The sequence below is a fragment of the Gymnoscopelus braueri genome (assembly GCF_963280865.1).
Source record: "Gymnoscopelus braueri genome assembly, chromosome: 7".
Lineage (NCBI taxonomy): Eukaryota > Metazoa > Chordata > Actinopteri > Myctophiformes > Myctophidae > Gymnoscopelus > Gymnoscopelus braueri.
The window spans coordinates 8,251,789-8,275,452 of record NC_137608.1 but is presented as its reverse complement, the minus strand read 5'-3'; the positions used below and the strand labels follow the sequence as shown (position 1 = coordinate 8,275,452).

Sequence of the window (23,664 nt, the reverse complement as noted above, 5' to 3'; positions counted from 1 at the left end):
ATTTCGGTCACAAATGCGCTCCTCTAACATTTAGGCCACCTCTATATTTAGGCCACAGCTGATCGCATCGCAGCCACTCTAGACCAGTTAGTTCTCAAACTGTTTCATGTCAAGGACCCCCAAATTGATATGTATTTGGCCCCCATCTGAAAATATTTTGTGCCAGGGACCCCCAGAACAGAGGGTTTGTTAAAAAGAAAGAAAGAAAATGATTCAAAATCTTTGAATCATTTTGATATCTTTCAAATAAAAATAAAAAAAAGCAGATGTACAACCTTACAGCGTGTCACTTCATGCCGCGCTGTGAGCTTGTACATCTGCTATTTTTGAATCGCCAACATATAAATGGATAATGTGGTTAAAATGATTGTGATGCTATGTTAACTACGTTTGCTAGGGACCCCCTGGGAAACCCCTCCAAGGACCCCTGGGGGTCCCCGGTCCACACTTTGAGAACCACTGCTCTAGACAAAACACTTGTGATTCCACCAGACGCGTTTCAGAATGCATCCCAGAATAAAAGCTCAGAGTGCTGAAGAAATCTGTACCTGGTCTGTGTGTTGCTCACAGAAAGCAGACACATTGACAGTGAAAATCTTCTATATTGACATCATTCACCAGTCATTATGATATCGTTGCTGTCGTGCAGAAACCTCTTCATCTTGCATCTTCTAACTTTTTGTGTTTTGTTTTTGTAAATTAACACCCTACACTACATACTACAGCGTCAAACAAAAGCATCAAAGACAAGCTCGCGCTGCGTTTTGAGCTTGTCGATCTGCTATTTTTGAATTTGAATCCTGAAAGGGTACAGTTTTGGAGGTTTCCACCCGACAGAGACGATATCTAAGCAAAAAAAAGAAAAAAACTCAAAATCAACCCGATGTAATAAGCAGTTGTGGACAAAAAGTACTCAACCCCAGCACTTGAGTCAAAGTACCCTAAAAAGTATAAATTGCCAACTACATTTTCTTTTTAATATCAATGCGTCACTGTATTGAATTTTCCAAAGAAATTCCAAAACATTTCAGAATTTCCCCAAAATATTTCACAATTTCACAATTTTTTCTGATGGCCAAATACATTTCAATAGGGGGGCCTTGACATGAAAATGAACCAGCGGACTGAACAGTCCTTGGGGCTCTGCAGGATGGGACTTGTTGACGTCTGTGGCAGATAACATGTTCACAGGGGAGAGAGACAGACAGACAGAGGAATTAACCGTTCTTATAGACCAAAGGCCTAAAATCTCCCCCAGCCAAGGCGCAATTACCCTTTAGGCTATAGTGGATTTTGGTTTGATTTTTAAAGCGGACGTTACACTTGTGGAAACCAGTGTTGATTTTACACTTGGTTGCATGCTGAAAATAGCCGATCTACAAGCACACACTTTTGTAGAATCCCCAGAAGCAAAGATTTGAGTTACAAATTTTCGCTGAAAAAGAAAATATACATTCAAAGATTTGCACACATTTTCAAAAAAAATATCTTTTTTTTGCAGGTCTACAAGCTCGTAGCGCGGCACTCGGTGCCACGCTATGAGCTTGTAGATCTGCTATTTTTGAATAGCCAAAGAAATGGCACATCATGCAATCCCGGATTGAATGGGATATTGAAGAATATCAGGTTGAAGTTGGCTTCTTTATTCCTATTATGTGGTCCTATAGTGACTTTTTCGTCTGCTGACACTGAAGGAATGTTTGAAAGGAATGTTTGTTTCTCTATCCGCCTGCAACCGGCCAATAGACTCAAGTCAAGTGTGTGGAGCTGTCAATTTCCCACAGCAATATAAAATACATTCATCCATTCAATCCGCAAACGCATCTGTGTCATTTTAGATTTTAGCTATAGCCCTTATTTTATACTTTGGCTATTCAAAAATAGCAGATGAGCTTGTAGATCAGCTACTTTTTTTTTGTTGAAAAAGAGTGAAAATGTGTGCAAATCTATTATTTATATATAGCTTTTATATATAATATAGCTTATTATATTATAATCTCTTATATTTTAAATTGCTTCTGGGGGTTCCCTGGAATAAAATGTTTTCAGATGTCTGCGGGGTCTGCTATTTTTTAAAGAAATAACTTAAAGTGAAAGCGGTCAAGTGTGTCTGTGGTTTTATATATATATATATTGAACCAAAGAACAGTATTAACAAGAGTTTGTGACTAAATAATAACAACATTAGATCCATTGGAACACAAGTTCCTCTTTGTCCCTTTTCTGAAAAGTAACAGTTTTGGACAAGGTTTCCACCCGACAAAGGGACGATTTACCATTCGAGTGGAGATTTAATCAAAAGCTTTCACTGAAGTGTTCTTCAGGTGCTTGTATTTTTAGGCACAGGCAACGCCAAGGTGTTTCTGAGCCAGAGCCTTCCTCAGTGTGACAAAATGGCTCTTTAATGTCATGCCCTGCTCACACACTTTTATCAACGTTGACAGAGGAGTCAAAGTTCACCGGTGAGCTTTACATTTGGCAAGTAGGCACAGCTATATTAACCACTTAAACCCTTGACCGGAGTCCCTCAGGACTCTGTACTAGTGTCGTTTTCGTTCTATACATAAAATATCTTCGCAGAAAATAGCCGATCGACAAGCTCACAACGCGTTGCAACAATTATCAAAAACTGCTCGAACCGAATTTGAAGATGAACTGGCTTAATTGTTTCTCTGATATTTGTGTACTTGAGCGTACTTCTTGTTTGTGTAGATGTCTATATTATATTGCATACTATCGAGTACTTTTTGGTTTTATTTTTATATACAGGTATGCATGTTTATTATCTCACTTAATTCGATGTTTGTCAGACCGTTTATTATTATTATATTTTTGAGCGGTGTAACCGCTCCTATTAGAGGGTTTAGGACCCATCCGTGGCGAAAGTTTTTCTTTCCGTCCTGAAACTTTGTCTTTCGCTGTGACGCCATGCTATGGAAAACACGCCCATAGGCTAAGCTTTGCAGGACGTGCTGTGATTGGCTACCGAGATGCATGATGAAATTAATAACTCACAAATAGCACCGCTCACTTCACACTGGGTGTGATTTTTTTTATGTCTATATGTATGTATGTATGTATGTATACGTGTATTATTATTATTATTATTTTGTATTATTATCATTTGTGAAGTATTATTTGTGAAGTATCCCAAAATACAAACGCTTAGGTAAAAGTACAGATTACTCAAAGAAATGTAAGTGCAGTGCTCAAGGGTAAAAAAATGTACTTTGTCTCTGTCCACCTCTGGTCATGACTCATATGGGTGGGGGGGGGGGGGGGGGGGGGTGTATTGGGGAGCGGAAGGCGCCCATTTTGAGGTGTGGTGTGAGAACGCTGATGCTCCTCCTGCTAGAAAAAGGTCAGCACCGTCCTCACCTCCACTCCCATGGGGAGTCATTACACTTGCCGTCACCATGACAACCCTGCTGCCTCCTCCTCCTATGTGTGTGGGTGTGTGTGTGCGTGTGCGTGTGCGTGTGCGTGTGCGTGTGCGTGTGCGTGTGCGTGTGCGTGTGCGTGTGCGTGCGCGTGTGCTGAGGGTGAGAGGAGAGAATAGAAAACAGCCTCTAACTGTGTGGAGCTCCGTTGTTCGCTAGATCAGTGGTACTCAAACTTTTTCATGTCAGGGACCCCCAGATTGGTATTGTATTTGGCAGCGGACCCCGCCCCCCCACCCCCATCTGGGAAAAAAAGTGTTCCAGTGACCCCCCAGAAGCAAAGATTTCCCTTTAAAATATATATTCATAGATTTGCAAAAGTTTTCATGATAAAAAACAAAACAAAAACAAGCTCATAGCGCGGCACTCTGCGGCGCTATGAGCTTGTATATCTGCTATTTTTGAATAGACAAAGTTTTCGAAATATTAAAAAAATAGCAGTTGTACAAGCTCGCAGCGTAAATCATGTTTTGGGGTGATCGTTCGGCACAACTGCCAATCAAAGTGACTGTACTGGCCAATCCCAGCGCGTCTTTTCCGGGACTTGGCAAAACACTTAAGCTGTACGCCCGTTGGTCTGTTTAGCAGACTACGGTGGCTTGTGTGCGACAACCGAGGCATGGATGCATGTGTAATGGCAACTAATAACAGATTCATGAGGGGGAAAAAAATCACTTTTGATAGCATAAATAGCGGTGATAATGATATGGACTTTGCTCTATGCTATGGGCGCTTCTGGGGAAACTGGACCACAGGGGCAGTTCTGCAAATAGACCCCATGGCCAGTCATTTGCAGTGGTCTAAAGTACATTTACTCAAGTACAGTACTTAAGTACAATTTTGAGGTACTTTTACTTTACCGGGGTCTATATTCTTTGCAATGTACATTATTACATTATAAAACATACATTAACCACTTTAGCCCTATTTTATACGTAGGCTATTTGAAAATAGCTGATCTTGAGCTTGTAGATCTGCTATTTTCAAACATTTGAGTACTTTTACTTTTGGTACTTTAAGTACATTTTTATACCAATACTTTTGTACTTTTACTCAAGTCAATTTTGAATTCCGGACTTTTACTTGTAGCAGAAAAAAGCCTATATGTATGTTATTTTAGTCCTTCATTTTTTTTTTTTTTAAAGACTGAAATCAGTCATGGCGACTGACACCGCTAATCCATATGCCATTTCCTGTTGATTTAGTCTCAGCAGCCCCCGCCTTGAGTTCGGAGTGTCTTGGGAGATCGTCGCCGATGCGTCCCTGAACTCCTCCCACGTCACCACCGTTGGAACCAATCCCGGGCAGCCATGAACCCGCAGGAGGTGGAGCTCGGCCAGGAGATCGGCGAGGAGGCCAACGCCGGCGCCGCCCCCTTTTGCCACGACGGCCACGGCGAGCCGGCACCTCACAACCACGGCGGCAAGGAGAAGAACTACCACGCCCGACAGCCAGGGGGCGCTGCAGCACACTACAGGCGTTGTGAGGCACCTGGCGGAGGAGGCGGTAAGCCTTTCACGGTTATTACATAATCGCCTGATCGCGATTATTTGAGATTATCCCAATCTATTTTTTGCATAATTGTTTTCATTGTCTGAATGAATGTGTTGAAATGTTCATAGATTTAAATTGGGTTTAAAATCGAGTGGAAATAGCAAATCGACAAGCTCACAATAAGATATATTGTATGTTTTGGCCATAGTACATTATTTCTTTTGACTATATTGTGGTCATTGTTAGCCATTTCTTTGTATATTTATGGTTCTATCCGGTGCAAGTTTTGTTTGCAAAGGCTCAACGGCAAACAACAGCAATGTAATTTTTAAAAACACAATTGAATCATGAATAGCAAACATTTATATTACAATTAATCAAACAAAAATTACATGATCGTGACCAACCCTAGGATTTTGATTTGATTTATTTATTAGATCCCCATTAGTTTACTGTACTGTTACAGCAGCTACTCTTCCTGGGGTCCCAACCAGCATCACCAACAACACAAGTTACATCAATACATAATCAATCAATCAATACACACAACAGACTCATCACAAATTACAGTAGGGGCGACACTAACTCATAGCCTGTCTAATACATTCGATAGCTCTATATTACAATTTAATCTTTAACATGATCGATAAATCTCTTAACTCAACCTAAACCCAAGACCTGAAGCCGATTCTACAAATGTCTTCTAAATCCCAACAGTATTCTGAAAAAAACGTATGTTTCTATATCAGTAGTGCTCAAATTTTTTCATGTCAAGGACCCCCAAAATGATATGTATTCGCCGACCCCCATCTCAAAATGTTTTGTTCCAGGGACCCCCAGAAAAAAGGAATAGAGTTAAAAATGTTCGCTTTAAACATATATTCAAAGATTTGCACGCATTTTCACGATTTTTCTAAAATAGAAGATCTACAAGCTCGTAGCGCGGCACTCGGTGCCGCGCTATGAGCTTGTATATCTGCTATTCTTGAATAGCCAAAGTGTAAAATGATGAAATGAAAAAGTGACACAGATGCTTTCGAGGTCATAATGGGTTAAGTGTGAAAATAAATATTATAGTGGGATGTATAGCTCATATCCCCTTTTTTTTTTTTAGGCGGTAGCGGGGCCAGAGGGGCCCCTCAGCAGCGGAGGTCCGCAGAGGGGTCCGACCTGGAGGGGCCACACGGGGCCCAGTCTCCTCCTCCTGCATCTCAGCAGCAGCAGCAGCCTATTCCCCGGCCTGCAGTGGCGCGTTACCGCAGACAGGGGGACAGCGAGGCCCGGCTCAGGGCCCAGCAACAGAGACACAGACAGAGACAGCAGAGAGAGGCGGAGAGAGCAGCACAGCAGTTACTGCTGCAACAGGAGAGCAAGGTGATTATACATGAACCCCTTGAACCCTGTATGATTGACCAGAGTCTATGCTATTGTATAATCTGTTTTCTGTTATTGTGGGGTAAGCTTTCGCTGAAAATAGCAAATCGACAAGTTCACAACGTGAGCTTGTCGATTTCTGCTATTTTCTGCAAAAGCTTTCCCCACAATACGGATGCTGGGGTTTAAGTGGTTAAAGCAATACCACAAAATATTTCAGTTAAACAAAAGTAATTTTTGCTATATTCTTGCGCTGGTATAGTTTTCCACAACCATTGCACTTTCAAACAATGTTTTGACTACTTCTTTAGACAGTATTTCTATTCTCAGGGGCATGATGTGATTAATTATTTGGGCGCACCTGTGTAGATTCCAATAGCACTACTCTGTATTGCATTTTTAGAGAGGGTCCCTGCTACCCCTCCTAGCAGCCAACCAGAGAGCTCTGTCACCTCTGCACCAGCCCGACAGTCGGTAGCCGACCGAGCATGTTCGGTCGGCTTTCGACGTTATCCTACAAGTTCCGACCCGACACGACAGTGTACACGCCGCACATTCGACAACAGCTTTTTGGCCACAGACGCTTTCCAACACTTACTGCCGCCGACGTCGGTGCGGTGGAGAGCTGCCTTTACACGATGTGACTATAATTAAAACTAGAAGAAAATAACGAAAACTAGAATTGTAAAAAAACATTTTAGTTACCTGAAAGAAAAATGTAACTGAAATTGAAAACAAAAAGTCAGAACGGAAAAATAATAATAATAATAATGACTAATGCAAAACTATAACAACCTTGCAGGAGAGACAACAGCATGCTGAGCGAGAGGACGAAGATGCGCGGGAGCGGGACGACTCGGCGCTGGCGCGCTCCGCCAGCACGGAGAGCGGCTTCCACCAACACACTGACCGCGCTGAGGGTGATGACGGCCTGGCCATGACATCACTGGAGCCCGAGGGCCAGGCTGAGGTAGAGGACAGCCAAACTTGTCATAAGTCTCCCCCCTTTTCTGCTCCCTTCACTGCCTGCACCCAGTACAAAACCCCTGGTGTTGGCATCCCCATACCTTCAATGCATGATTCCCCTACAACCCTACAAGCCTTCCTGCACACTTCAACACAGGAATGCTGGTCGAGCCTTCCCTTAAACACCCTGGACAACACTCCACACGTCTTAGACTCTTTTACCTTCCTTAAACACCCTGGACAACACTCCACACGTCTTAGACTCTTTTACCTTCCTTAAACACCCTGAACAACACTCCACACGTCTTAGACTCTTCTACCTTCCCCAAAACACCCTGGACAACGCTCCACGCATCCTAGCCTCTTCTTCCTCCCCTTCTTCCTCCCCAATTTCAGTCAGAACTTCTCACTCACAATCCATTCCAGTGAAGACTCACCTCTTCAGACTCCACCTCACCCCCTAGCACTCACCTCTTCAGACTCCACCTCACCTCCTAGCACTCACCTCTTCAGACTCCGCCTTACCCCCTAGCACTCACCTCTTCAGACTCCGCCTTACCCCCTAGCACACACCTCTATACAGTCCATCTCACCCAATTTTCAATTACAACTACAATTTGGGCATTTAGCAGACACTCTTACCCTGAGCGACTTACCCCCTTTAACTTATCCCCTAGCACTCACCTCTTCAGACTCCACCTCACCCCCTAGCACTCACCTCTTCAGACTCCACCTCACCCCCTAGCACTCACCTCTTCAGACTCCACCTCAACCGCCTAGCATTCACCTCTTCAGACTCCACCTCACCCCCTAGCATTCACCTCTTCAGACTCCACCTCACCCCCTAGCACTCACCTCTTCAGACTCTACCTCACCCCCTTGCACTCACCTCTTCAGACTCCACCTCACCCCCTAGCACTCACCTCTTCAGACTCCACCTCACCCCCTAGCACTCACCTCTTCAGACTCCACCTCACCCCCTAGCACTCACCTCTTCAGACTCCACCTCAACCGCCTAGCATTCACCTCTTCAGACTCCACCTCAACCTTGGCGCCTACCACTTCTCTCTCCCTGTACCCTCCTTTTCTTTCGATCGATGCTAGTTTACTATGCAGACATAATAATGTTGGTTACTTGTTTATTTTTTTGCCAGATGCTAGGATGCTAGGATGCTATTTTCCTGGTAGCCTGTAGTTTCAGATGTACAGAAGGTTCTCTATATATCGCATGTTGTTTAGACAGATGTTAGGTTCCTTTGTTTACCCAGTATCCTCATTTCTGCGAGGCACTATATCGTCTCTGTCGGGTGGAAAATGTCCAAAACTGTTACTTTTCCGGATTCAAATTCAACAGTAACCAAAGTAGCAGATCGACAAGCTCAAAACGCGTCGCTTCACGCCGCGTTTCGAACTTCTGCTACTTTAGATGTTTTTGTGTGATGCAGTAGTATGATCACGTAGGGCGTTAATTTACGCAAAAAGGAAAAAAGTTAAAACATGGAGATACAAGGTTTCTGCCCGACAGCAACGATAGTGTAGCGCCTCTCTCTTTTAACTTGTTGTTTATTCTGCTTATTCCTATTTTACACCAGCAAGTCGCTCGTCTGCTAAATGCCTGTACATTGTAAATTGTAATTGTACGCAGGTAGAGGACGAGGCGAGCAGCTACGGCGTCCAGCTGCGGCCGGAGGCGGAGGGATACACCGAGAGCGCCGAGGCCGAGCAGCAGTACGCGGCGCCCCACCTCGCCGCCTGCCCCCCCGCGCGGCCCCCGCCCCTCCCGCGCGGCGGGGAGCACCCGTCCGACGTCCGGCACACGGACGGCCGCGGCGGCGAAACCGACGAAAGCCCGAACACCGGCTACTCCAACTACGTCTACGCCCAGCCCGTCCGCCGCTCTCGAGGAGGGGCGGAAGGAGGAGGCGGAGGAGGAGCAGGAGGAGGGGCCAATAACTCCCCCGACGGGTAGGCCTGTCACAATTATTACATAATCGTCTAATCGCAATTATTTGAGATAATCACAATTGTTTTTTGCACAATCGCCATAATCGTTTCCACGTTTTCAAATATTAAAAAAGCAGAAATAGCTGATCTACAAGCTTGCAACGCGTCTTTGTGACACGTTGCAAGCTTGTAGATCAGCTATTTCTGCTATTTTTACATGTATAAAATGATTAAATATATCAATCATTTCTTTGTAAATTTAAGTTATTTGTCAAATCTGCCCTGTGCAATTTTTTATTACATAAAAGGCAAACATAAATTAAAGTTGTATTCATATGTTCCAATGTTCAATGCCAAGCACACAATTAAATCGTTAATCGCATTTGTAATCGTGACAGCCCTACCGACGGGAGGAGCTCGGAGAGCTCGGAGGTCAGGCCATCCGAAGAGGAGGCGTACTCGGAGCCGTACGACGACTACGCACACTCCGAACACGTTTACGAGGAGATCGGCGACGCTGCGCCGCCACCGCCGCCGCCGACCGACGCGTCCGTCGTCCGCCAGGCCGAGGAGGCGGGGTCAGCAGAGGAGCCGCCCGGAGGAGAAAGTGCCAATAAGTCGCTGCGGGAGAGGAGGGCGGGGTTCCGCCTGGTGGAGCCACGGTCCGCCGACGGCGTCTACCACCAGCAGGAGGCGGTAGGGTCCCGCCTGCATCACTACGACGAGCGCTCCGACGGCGAGTCGGACACGCCCGAGAAGGAGGCCGAGTTCGCCCCGTACCCGCACAACGACGGCTGCGAGCAGGAGGAGGACGGCAACAGCGCCGCCGCTGTCAGGGAGGTTAAAGGTAGGGCAACAGATAAGGGACGTGCGCTGATATTTACATGCTATTCCACTGGTGGACTAGTACAAATGGAACCAAATGGACCCATACGAGGAGTCCATTTTGGTTCCATTTGTACCTGTAAGGGTCCATTTGGAGCGCTGGTGGTCCCCCGACGTTGAGAATCAGTGTGCTAGTCTCAAACCTTTTCATTTCAAGGACCCCCATAACTCTGAGAGTGTACAAATGGTTCCATTTGTACACTCTCAGAGTTACAGACTTGTAAGGGTCCATTTGGAACCCTGATAAGGAAACCCTGACGGTCCCTGGGCCGCACTTTGAGAACCACAGTGCTAGTCCATATCTTGACACACACACACACACACACACACACACACACACACACACACACACACACACACACACACACACACACACACACACACACACACACACACACACACACACGGGGGTCCTCTGTTGTATCATTGAGTAAACATTAACAACACGCTAACACTGTTAGCACCAAGAGCTAACATACTCTGGGGACCCTGTGGCCGCGCATGCCCATGCATGTGCACGTACGTGGCCGTGCATGCATGTGCACGTGGCCACGCATGCGCAGTAACCGCGAAAACTCCGGCCGTAGAGTTAAACAGTTTCCAAAAAATCGAATAAACAGCTTAAATTTGGGAAAAGTGAAAAATAATGTAATGATCATTGCCCGTGTGCAAGTTCAGATCAATTGCTGAACCCACTGAGGAGAAAAATGTGTTCAGACAGACAGACAGAGGTTTACTAAGTTATAGGAGGATATTTATTGTTTTATGAGAAATTATACATTGTGCTGTTTTTTCATATCATTGTTTTATCCAGCATTGAACCCATTACGACATGAGGCCGATTCTACAAATGCCTTCTAAATCAGTGGTTCTCAAACATTTTCGTGCCAAGGACCCCCAAAATTATATGTATTTGGCCGCGGACCGCCCATCTGAAAATGTTTGGTGCCAGAGAAGATTTGTGTTAAAAAAAAAATCACAATTATTCAAAATGCTTGAGAACCGCTGTTCTAAACCACTGTTCTAAATCCTAAGAGTTTTCTGAAAAATGTGTGTTGCTATATAGCTCAAATCTAAAATGACACAGATGCTTTCCCGGTTTTAATGGGTTAAAATGATCTGTTGCCTCTAAAGGAAACCTCCAGATCTCCGTGCCCGGCGCCATCGACGAAGACGGCGAGCGAGCCGCGGGGGACGAGAAACGACAAGGCGATCTGCCAACGGATGACTCGCCGAACGGCGACAAAACACCCACGGCCGCCAGCCAAGAGGATCTGTCAGAGGGCCAGCCTGTCGACCAATCAGAGCAGCCCGTCGTGGTGAAGAACAATCAACAGAAGCGGGACGCCATCTCGCTGGCCATCAAGGACATTAAGGAGGCCATTGAGGAGGTGAAAACGTCGCACGCAAATATCCATTATTTTCTTAGCGATCTATCTCTATCGACACATTTTCGGATTGATCGAATAATTGCGGAGCAAACAAATTCAAATAGATTTGTTATAATCCCCCTGGGCCTTGTACAAAAAACTAATAAAAAGATCTTGAAAAAAAAAAAAAAAAAGATTTTTTATAATCGACTAAATTGATGTTAATCACTTTCCTTTGTCGTAAAACAGTGTCGCACACAAATAGTGAAAATATTGGATCTACAAGCTCACAACGTGTTGCATCGCAATGTGCTGTGAGCTTGCAGATCTGCTATTTTTGCTATAATTTTTTTTTTTTTCACCACTAAGTTTTTTGTAAAAATGTATAATGAATTATTATTGTAGTCGATTGAATGGATTAGTTGGATTAACTGTACATGGAGGGGGTCGGGTTCCCAGCTAAATTTGTTACTGTGGTTATTTAAAAAATAGCAGATCTACAAGCTCACAGCGCGTCACTTCGTGCCACACTGAGAGCTACATCTGCTATTTTTGAACATTTTTGAAAAAATCTTTACGTCTAGGTGAAAACGCGCACGGTGAGGTCGCCCTACACTCCCGACGAGCCCAAGGAACCTGTGTGGGTGATGAGACAGGATCTGAGTCCCACCGCAGACTGCAGTGACCTGCAGCAGTCACTAGGGGGCGAGGTGAGCACAACTTAAAGTGTGTTGAGAACGTGTCAGTGACTAGCAGCCGCCATTAGGGGACGAGCTAAATGGTGTTGACAATGTGTCACATTGTCAGGCACGTGTGTGTGTGTGTGTGTGTGTGTGTGTGTGTGTGTGTGTGTGTGTGTGTGTGTGTGTGTGTGTGTGTGTGTGTGTGTGTGTGTGTGTGTGTGTGTGTGTGTGTGTGTGTGTGTGTGTGTGTGTGTGTGTGTGCGTGCGTGTGTGTGGTGTTAATTTCAGGCAGTGTTAGCTCTTACACAGGGTAACGGCTCTGTGACTCAACACAAAATGGTGGGCGGGGCCTATTTCTCACAAAGAACGCCATATATCATGAAGACAACATCCAATCATCGTCAAATTGAAATCGCATGTTGAGTGGCCACCTCCAAAAGCACTTTCACTTACTAGGGGGCACCACACACACAAACAGTGGCACCGTCTGTCGTACAAACTCTTATTTCCCCCAGCAGCTTCCTTGTGTCCTGACGGCTGCACCCCACAACTGACACAGCCTTGGGTAGGCAACCCAGCCTGGTGGAGAGTGCACTTTTTTAGTTCTTTTTTAAGATCTGTGTGTTTGTGTGTGCGCGCACGCGTGCGTGTGGGATTTTCACGCTTTATGTAGGTAGGAGTGTGAAACAAGACAGGTAACCAAGGAGAGAGGAGAGACAAAAGTCGGATTCGAACCTGCGTCTGCGCGGCTCCAAGGGACACGTTGTGCTCAGGCCACACCCCCATGCTTTATTTATTCAGTGTGGGGGAGAGAGAACGGCAGGAGTCTGTGAGAGGCGTCAATAATTTAGTGTTGAAGCTCAGATAACTGAGGCAGAGAAAGCTCCTTTTATTGTCCATGGCTAACTTCTGTACACTGTGAAACGTGGGGTTCTGGGACCCCTAGGGGGTCCTCAGAGTTACCCAGAGTTTGTGTGATAGGACCACCACATGAACCCTTGTATCCCTATTCCGGGAGAGGGTAACATTCGCAGAAAATAGCACGATTAGATTCAAAATAGTCGATTCAAAACAATTGTTTAATCCCTTTTAATTCACAGCGCTTGCCAATACATAGCCATTGCTCTGAAAATTTTATATCATTTTAATTCAATTAGCTTGCAAATAATTCACTTAGATAATATTAGGCATAACATTAACTTAATTCAATTCACAATCTTGACTTTCCACATCGCCCCAGTCTGTTTACCTTTGCAAAATTCAAAGAACAACCTCACTTGAGGACACACACACACACACACACACACACACACACACACACACACACACACACACACACACACACACACACACACACACACACACACACACACACACACACACACACACACACACACACACACATTTGTGAGGACATCAACATTTTAGGACAGCGATTTTCATGAATGCCATTTACATTTTCCCCCCTTTTTAACTGTAAGCCTAGAGCCGAAAATTGCAGATCTACAAGCTCTGTGAGCTTGTAGATCTGCAATTTTTTGGTGCGTGACACGGGCAAGCAACTACTTCGTTTATACTCTTAAATCATGTTTAACTCTAATTCCAATGTCCTAAACCTAACCTCTGAATGTCTAAACCTAACGCCAACCTGAATCTTTCTCTAATTGTAAACGTATCTCTAAAAATCCATTTTCAACCATAAAAACAACCCTTTCCATGCCTATTTCTCAAATTCTACTATACTTGCGGGGACATTTGGTCCTCACACACACACACACACACACACACACACACACACACACACACACACACACACACACACACACACACACACACACACACACACACACACACACACACACACGCAGAATGGTGAGACACACAGTGAATTCTGATACCTAGCTTGTGTCACCTGAGTAGCCTGTACGCAGCTAGAGACGGCAGACTGCACTGACATCACATCTCGTCTGGTACACAGTAGCTGGCCGGTGGACATTTGTGTATAAAAACAGTGCTTTTCTTGGAACGGAACAGTTAGCAGGTTCTGTTTATAGTTCAGCGGTGTTCACTGTGCGAGAACATGGAGAACTATTGGATGTACCAAGTGGACCAGCATGAGAAAGAACAGACCACCACACAGGCAGAGCCGGTGCCGGAGCCACCGCACGGAGATGAGGTTTGACTCGTTCTGAGCGGTTCAGGGTTTTAGTTTTTTTATTCAGTGGTGGAAGAGAGGAGAGAGACAGAGAGAGGGAGGGAGGACAGGACAGCTTTGTACTACAAAATATAAAATAGCACTTAATGGTGGTGTAAGGGATAGCCTATGTTTTTGTTAAAAAAAAGAAGTTAAAGCTCTATATTCTGACAGTAATCATTGCTAAAGAGTGTTTGTTCAGTAACAGGGGCCTCTCCAGCTCTTTAGTAAAATCAAACAAAAAGAAACATTTTCAGTTTGGGATACAAATCTTAACCAATCAGGAAAGAGAACCCCACAAATATAATTTATCCATTAAATTGTATAGTGTTCCGTTTCCAATTTTGAAAATGTTGTCCTCTTGTTTATCCTGTGATATTTCCATTCTGAAATTGGTATCCCAACTTGTTACCGAACAAACAATAGCAATGATTACGGAATATAGAGCTATTTAACACTTATGTTAATAGAAAAAATAAATGACTTACACCCCCTTTAAGTGGTTAACATTTACCATCAAGTCAGGACCCAATATATTATTGAAGATAATGCTCCTTGATTAAAGCTTTTGTCTAACCTGGCAGGATATCGTGTGTCCCATGTTAGCGTATAGCAGAGTGACTCAGAGCCTCTGTCCGAAGACCAGAAGCCAATACAGTATGTCTCTGCTGTCGGGCAGAAACCAGCTAATTCCTAAATAGTCATTTTTCAGGTAATGACTAAAACAAAACATAAAGTGGAGTTAGGAGGTTTTGTTCATCATTGATAAGAACAGCTGAATGGACCTCCAAGCTCACAATGAGGTTGGAGGTCAAAAGGGGGTGGAGCCTGGAGTCAGCAAAACCCCAAAACTCCACCCCCCTTTGGTGGAGTTAGCAGAGTTTAGCAGAAAGTTTGAGGATCCAATGGATTTAGCTGGTTTTGTCAGAAGCGCTTTTTAATACTTTTCATTGGTTCAATATTTTTTTAATCACAACACCCTTAACTCATTCAGTGCCATTCTTATTTATGGCAGTTTGGTTCTAAGTGCCACAGCCAAAATTAATTGTAAAAAAAAAGTGCTCAGGAGCCGAGATACAGCCTTTTTCAGTAAGAAGTTAAACAAGAAGTGAATGGAGCAGCAAATCTTCAAATCATCATATCTTGGGTTCTGAACATTTTTTTCCAAAAAAAATAAGATTTTTGTTTTTTTCATGACGTCTTAGACGTCACGTGGCGCTCAGGGCGCTTCAGGCCATGACGTCTTAGACGTCATGTGGCACTGCGCCCATATATGAAGATGTACCTACCCACATATGGAGATATCTGTACCGTATATGTGCCTGTGTGTAATCACTCTGCTCTGCAGAGAAGGAAACTTTTGTGGCAAAATTAATGCTCGTTTTACCGCCGATCAGTCTTCTCTTCTCCTCTCCTCTTCTACGTCCATGGTCTTTCCTCTCCTCCTCGAGAGGTTCCTCTCAATCAGCTTGTGTACCTCCTCGCATTCCTTCTCCGTTTTCCGTCTTTTCCCCCAGTCTTCATTGATGGAGTCGAGCGCCACCTTGGCCGCAGCAGACGCACCGATTGATCTTGCGTCCAAAATCATCACCGGAAACCTGTTCGTCATTGTTTCGGCGGTAGTTAACCCATTAAGACCGGGAACGCATCTGTGTCATTTTTAGATTTATTTTGGCTATTCAAAAATATCAGATCTACAAGCTCATAGCGCGCGCTACTGTATGAGCTTGTAGCTCTGACATTTTTTGAAAAATAGTGAACATTTTGTGCAAATATTTGAATATATATATTTTTAAAGGGAAAGTTTTTGACTCAAATCTTTGCTTCTGGGGGTCCCTATTACAACATATTTTGAGATGGGGGTCCGGGGGCCAAATGCATATAATTTTGGGGGTCCTTGACATGAAAAGGTTTGAGAACCGCTGATATAAAAACATACTATTGTTTTTTAAACTGTAGGATTTAGAAGACATTTGTAGAATCCCCAGAAGCAAAGATTTGAGTTACAAATGTTCGCTTTAAAAAGTTATATATATCCAAAAGCGGCGGTGCCGCGCTATGAGCTTGTAGATCTGCTATTTTTGAATAGCCCAAAGAAATAAAAAAAATGACACAGATGCGTTCCCGGTCTTAACTTATTGACTGCCATTGACAGGTTTTTTCCCAAAGAAAATGCCTCAAGGCATTCAAAGAGAGACTTCAGGGAATAATCCTCTCTGTCTTCCAACGGAAGGTAGATTGGCTATTGTCAGTATATAGGCCGTAAGTGGTTAACAGTAACACACATACAGACATTACCTCTCCACTGGTTCCCCTTCACAGTTTCACAGTTTATTCGTTGCCTTTAGCAGCCTCTCTGTTAAGCTCACTTATTATATTCATTCCTACTTGCCTGTCTGTCGGTCTGTCTGCCTCTCGGTTCTAGAGATGCGTGAACTATGACTGTGGCCTTGAAATCCAAATGTTTGGGAATCACTGCACTGATTGCAACGGTGTCTGCGTAAATCATTGTAGGCAGGAATGCTTGGCAACGGTTTGTGTTGCGTTTGACATCAGACCAGAGCTCTGGTCTGCCTATATAAGAGTCCACTGGCATACTCTACTAAGACAGTTCAGGTGAGAAAGGCAGGGATTTACAGTGTCGAGATAAATAACTAGAGAGAGAAGATAGAAGGACAAATCTCCAAGAGAAGAGAAGAGAAGAGAAGAGAAGAGAAGAGAAGAGAAGAGAAGAGAAGAGAAGAGAAGAGAAGAGAAGAGAAGAGAAGAGAAGAGAAGAGAAGAGAAGAGAAGAGAAGAGAAGAGATATATTTCCGTCCACATCACAGTCCATGGAAAACAGCAGCTTTGACAATGAACCAGCGGAGGTTCAAATGTCCAGCTCTGTAGCAGGCCAGGAACAAGGCGACCACACAGGCCAACCAAGATCATACCAAGACTTTAACTCAGCCGCAAGAAGTAAAGATACATCCGCTGGCTTACACAGGAAAGACCACCACATATGTAATACGTGTGACAAGAGATTCAGTCAGTTAGGTAACCTGAAGGCACACCAGCGTGTCCACACCGGAGAAAAACCTTACCACTGCAAACGGTGTGACAAGAGTTTCAGCTGTTTGGTTGGCTTACAGAAGCACCAGCTAATTCACACCGGAGAAAAACCTTACCAGTGTAAACAGTGTGACAAACGTTTCGGTGAGTTGCGTACCCTACAGAGACACCAGCGTGTTCACACTGGAGAAAAACCTTACCAGTGTAAAGAGTGTGACAGGAGTTTCGGTGACTTGTCTACCCTACAGACACACCAGCGTATTCACACCGGAGAAAAACCTTTCTACTGTAAACAGTGTCACAAGAGTTTCAGTGTGTTAAATAGCCTACGGACGCACCAGCGTATCCACACTGGAGAAAAACCTTTCTACTGTAAACAGTGTCACAAGAGTTTCAGTCTGTTAAATAGCCTACAGACGCACCAGCGTGTCCACACTGGTGAAAAACCTTTCCACTGTAAACAGTGTGGCAAGAGCTTCAGTGTGTTAGGTAATCTTAAGTCACACCAGCGTATCCACACTGGTGAAAGACCTTACCACTGTAAACAGTGTGGCAAGAGTTTCAGTGAATTATGTAATCTGAAGAGACACCAGCTTATCCACACTGGAGAAAAGCCTTTCCACTGTAAACAGTGTCGCAAGAGCTTCCGTGTGTCATATAAACTACAGACACACCAGCGTGTCCACACCGGTGAAAGACCTTACCACTGTAAACAGTGTGGCAAGAGTTTCAATGAATTAAGTAATCTGAAGGCACACCAGCATATCCACACTGGAGAGAATCCTTACCACTGTAAACAATGTGACAGCAGTTTCCGTTATACAAAGGATTTGAAGAAACATTTGCGTGTCCACTGTGAGCAAGAGTGTGACAAGAGTTTCCACGACGAATAATAACCCATTAAGTAGGGGTGTTTCGATATATCGTCCCACGATATATTCTGAGGAAAACATGGAGACTGACAGTAATTGGATCTTAAAGTGGGGAATATAAAACCTTAAAATACAAAAAGGGCAAGGACATGTCTTGCCACGGACACATTGCACACAAAAAAGAAAGTACAGTTCTTGAGTAAAGGTACTTAATGACTCTCTGTGTATGTCCAGTCTCCAGGTTCAGAGTCCTCGTTCCCACTGGGAGCAGAGTCTTCCAGCAGACACCTGCTTCAAGAGGACACTCTGGATTCACCACCTGCTAACAAAGAGGTGCTGGAACAACTACTACTGTACTTTCCCTCCCCTTCCCCCCCCCCCCCCCCCTTTATTACACTTAAAGGAGTAGTTCACCCAAAAAATTATGGATTTTTCAGTTTTTGTCACATTCCTAAGCCAAATTGACGACCGATGAGTCTCCTACTGAGTCTCGAAAAAAGAAATACACTGTTACAAGTAAAAGTGCTGTATACAAAATTATACTTGAGAAAAATAACATAGATATTGCCATCAAAATATACTTACAGTAGGCCTACTTCAGAGCAGAAATTCATTCATTAATTGGAGAAAAAAAGAAACAGGTTTTGTGTATTTTTAAATATATTTCTATGTGAAATCCTAGACTTTTGTGACTACGTATCATTTAGGTGACTTCTATTTGAATATATACTATGTACCAGGCGTGGGCAACTTTGATGATGGAGAGGGCCACTATATTTCCACACTCGCTCCAGAGGGCCACATTGCATATGCTGTCGGGCACCCACCTATTATCTCCGTATTTTAACTTTTTTTCGTAAATGAATGCCGTACTTCGGCCATTCTATGTCACACAAAACGCATCGCGGTGCGACGCGCTTTGAGCTTGTAGATCGGCTATTTTTGCTATTTTTTAATTGGAATCCTGAAAAGTAACATTTTTATTTAATTTCAAATGCATTTAGTTATACTTATGTATGTTTTTGAAATTAAGTACAAATACATAAAAAAGACAATAGAATTTGTATAGTCATTAAGCTACTAATATAGACTGAAGTGATTAAAGCGGGTCATGTTTGCATGTTTGGAATTGTAACAGCTGAAATCAATAATATATCAGTATTCCGATATCAACCTGCAGGCCGCATTAAGTGAAGATGGGGGCCGCATGTGGCCCCCGGGCCGCAAGTTGCCCATGTATGCTATGTACCATATTAATTCTTTGTTCCATCTACTCTACTTCCATAGGCTAGAAGAAATCTGGCATCCTTCCCTACCTATGTTGAAGGTGAGTGTCTTACTTCCTGAAGCATTCAGCTTTCATATCGTTACTGTCAGGCAGAAACCTCTTATCTCCATATTCTAACTTCTTGTGTTTTTTCGTAAATGAACGCCCTAATTGACACAAAAGCATCAACCGTAGCAGATCCACAAGCTCGAAACGCGGCGAGAAGCGACGCATTTTGAGCTTGTAGATATGCTATGCTTTTGCTGTTTTTGAATTTTGAATCCTGAAAAGTAAACAGTTTTGGTTTTTGGACATAATGAGGTTTACCCCCGACAGAGACCATACAGTACAGTGGTGGAAAAAGTTTAAAAAAAAGTTTACTTAAGTAAAAGTATCAATACTGCAATATAGAAATACTCCGTTACAAGTAAAAGTCTGGACTTTGAAATGTACTTAAAAAGTACAAAAGTATTGGCATCAAAATGTACTTAAAGTATCAAAAGTAAAAGTACTCATTATACAGAATGTCCCATTTCAAGTTTTCAAATGTATAAACATCTTTTGAAAATAGCCGATCTACAAGTAGATCGGCTATTTTCAATATGAAATGCATATAGGGCTGAAGTGGTTAATGTATGTTTTGTAATAATCAAAATCTACAAAGTACTAACTAAGTGTTCAAATAATTGTTGTGGAGTAAAAGTACAATATTTAGACCTGAGATGTAGTGAATAGAAGTAAAAGTATTGGAAATACTCAAGTAAAGAACAAATACCTCGAAATTGTACTTAAGTACAGTACTTAAGTAAATGTACTTAGTTACTTTCCACCACTGACGATATACATTCCAAGCTCATTGAAACTACAGCCTTTCCGTTTCTGGAAAGGTAGCATGCTGAAATAGGAAAGAAGAATAAATAAATGAACAGTTTGAAATCTTGTTACCAAACCGATGATGTCACTGGTAGGCAGGTTTCTGAACTGTGCCGTCTTATAATGACCATTAGTGAGGACCAGTGGTGGAAAAAGTACTCAAATGTTTTACTTAAGTAAAAGTATCAATACTGCAATGTAGAATACTCTGTTGCAAGTAAAAATGCGGGATTCAAAATTTACTTGAGTAAAAGCACAAAAGTATTGGTATTAAAATGTACTTAAAGTACCAAAAGTAAAAGTACTGAAATATTTGAAAATAGCAGAACTACAAGCTTACAACGTGTCGCGATGCGACGCGTTGTGAGCTTGTAGATCGGCTATTTTCAAATAGCCTATGTATAAAATAGGGCTAAAGTGGTTAATCTATGTTTTATAATGTAATCATTTATATCTGCAAAGTAACTAGTAACTAAGGTTTTCAGATAATTGTAGTGGAGTAAAGGTACAATATTGACCTCTTGAGATGTAGTGGAGTAGGTAAGTACTGAAAATTGGAAATACTCCAGTAAAGTAAAAAAAAAACTCAAAATTGTACCTGAGTACAGTACTTGAGTACACGTTACTGTACATGTTTGTTACTTTACACCACTGACTCCTCCCAGTCCCAGGACCATGTGACCCAGAGGACCTGATCGACGGCATCATCTTTGCCGCCAATTACCTGGGCTCCACCCAGCTGCTGTCGGACAAGACTCCCTCCAAGAATGTACGCATGATGCAGGCCCAGGAGGCCGTGAGCCGCATCAAGGTACACACACACAGATGCGCGCACGGCACGCACACACACACACGCACACGCACACACACACACGCACACGCACACGCACATTCACGCACATTCACGCACACGCACACACACACACACACACACACACACACACACACACACACACACACACACACACACACACACACACACACACACACACAGACAGAGGTTTTTATTACTATACTTGTGAGGACATCAACATTTTAGGACAGCAATTTTATGAATGCCATTTTGTAATCAATTTAGCCATTTTTAACCGTAGGCCTAAAGCCGAAAAATAGCAGATCTGCAAGCTCGTAGATCGGCTATATTTTGGTGCATGACAATGGCCACGCAACAGTATAAACCCTGGGCCTGTTTAACTCTTAATTCCAATCCCAAAACCTAACCTCGAATGTCTAATCCTAAATCTAAGCCCAACCTGAACCTCACAATGTCTATTACTGATATTCTACTGTACCTTTGGGGACCATTTGTTCCTCACACACACACACACACGCACACGCGCGCAGGCCGACACCGGCAACTTTTGCAATTTGTTTATTTCAATCCTGAAAAGTAACAGTTTTGGACATTGTACCATGATTCTTTCACAACGCACGTGTTGAGCAAACATGATCAGTCATCATTGTGTCTCTGCTGCCCTCTAACTCGTCCTAATAATGTCCTTTCTACTCTGTTGTGTTCTGTTCTGTTCTCTTCCTCTCTCTGCAGACGGCCCAGAAAGCAGCCCAGAACAGGAAGAAGGTGCAGTACCTTATCCACTAAATCTATGTGCATGTGTGTGTGTATAGAGTACCGAAGTCCTGATATCACCGACGACACTGCTGCTAGAGGGCGCTATCCCCCTGGGTCATTATTTTTCCCAATAGAAAATCCCCATAGAGAAATCTTAGATCGTGCCATATGAAAACTGTGTTCCAAAAACAAACAAATCACCCCGGCGATTCTATCAGGTGTGTGACTCTGTGTCGTTTATGATATTGGGTTACATTTGATAACGTCTGTGTTTGGAGAACATCTTTTTTATTTTCTTACTCTTTGGATAAATGAGAATTTTCACCGCCAGTTGATGCTTCATATCCATATGAGTAAATAAAATCGCTGGGGTGATTTGTTTATTTTTGGAACACAGTTCACACAGTATACAGTATGACGCAATCTAAGATTTCTCTAAGGGGAATCTCTATTGGGAAAATAATGCCTTGACACAGGCGGATAGATAGATAGATAGATAGATAGATAGATAGATAGATAGATAGATAGATACGGTTACAATGGAGAGCATTCCCCAGAGAAGGGGTGCGGCTTTGGCGGTGATTCCTTTTCCCTGTCGTCTGATCTATGTACAGTATGGATGGATGGTGCTTTTTTATGCTTTCTACTTTCTCCTGATTTGCTGCTGTTGCTGAATCTAGCAAGCAGCTGCATCTCCTTGCAGTCATTCTATTGATCACTTGAGTTGAGTCTCCAAGTTGAATGCTTAATTCTTCATTCTCTGTCAGACATTTTCCTGTACCTCCTCCCCAGTTTGTTTGTCAATGCCTCCCTTTTGTAAATCAAATGTTTGAAACATTTTTAAATTAGCTGGCTCTGTTTTAAAATACATGTTTGTAAGGTTGGCCTCACTGTGTGGACTAGTGCTGTCAAAGGCCTGTTTGTTGGCGTCTCAACCAGATCACATTTATCACGGTGTAGTCCAGTCAGATTGGAGGCATGCTGATGTTACTTACTGCACACATCTCTCTCTATTATGTACACAGTCAAACCTTTAACTCTGAGCATTCACTGAACTCTGAGAGGTATAACCAACTTTCAACCTGGGGTTCCTGTTTTGAGTGTGTCAATATTATAGAGCAACTGAAGTCTGACATCACTGCCGCTAGAGGGCGCTATCCTCCCTGGGTCATGGAGTTATTCTATTGAAATTCCCCAAAGACATTTTTTCTTCTTATTCTTATTTTTTATCCAAACAGACATTTTTGGAACACAATTCTTATATGACGTGATCTAAGATTTCTCTATGGAGATTTTTAATAGAAAAAATATTTACGTGAACCAGGGGTATTGGGAGTGACGTCAGGACAGGTACTCTATAGATAAACATACAAAAAAAAAAGTGTTCATGTTTATTGTTTGTGTGTGCGTGTGTATGTGTGTGTGTGACAGGCCCCTGAAGGAGAGCCTCAGCCCATGACAGAGGTGGATCTGTTCATCTCCACAATGAGGATTAAAGTCCTCAACGCTGACTCTCAGGTATTATACAGATCTAAAAGCTCACAGCGTGTCGCTTTACGGGCTTGTAGATCAGCTACAGTATATCAAGCGGTCGGGGCCACATCTGCTATTTTTGAAAAAAAAATAATAATCTTGAAAGTATTTCAATCATTTTGAATTATTTAACACAAATCTTCTCTTC

At 43.2% G+C, this 23,664-nt stretch overlaps 1 protein-coding gene across 1 annotated transcript in view; it reads left to right on the top strand.

Annotated features, from left to right (window-relative positions):
• apba1a (amyloid beta (A4) precursor protein-binding, family A, member 1a) overlaps nt 1-23,664 on the top strand; it is a 46,045-nt gene that overhangs the window by 14,090 nt on the left and 8,291 nt on the right. The window contains exons 2-13 of the mRNA XM_080433438.1: nt 4,646-4,946; nt 6,049-6,308; nt 7,111-7,278; nt 8,920-9,239; nt 9,617-10,065; nt 11,238-11,494; nt 12,058-12,183; nt 18,508-18,606; nt 19,561-19,600; nt 21,079-21,224; nt 21,960-21,992; nt 23,415-23,501. Coding sequence (XP_080289564.1) covers nt 4,751-4,946; nt 6,049-6,308; nt 7,111-7,278; nt 8,920-9,239; nt 9,617-10,065; nt 11,238-11,494; nt 12,058-12,183; nt 18,508-18,606; nt 19,561-19,600; nt 21,079-21,224; nt 21,960-21,992; nt 23,415-23,501 — 2,181 coding nt within the window. The 5' untranslated portion in view covers nt 4,646-4,750. The remainder of the gene's footprint in view (nt 1-4,645; nt 4,947-6,048; nt 6,309-7,110; nt 7,279-8,919; nt 9,240-9,616; nt 10,066-11,237; nt 11,495-12,057; nt 12,184-18,507; nt 18,607-19,560; nt 19,601-21,078; nt 21,225-21,959; nt 21,993-23,414; nt 23,502-23,664) is intronic.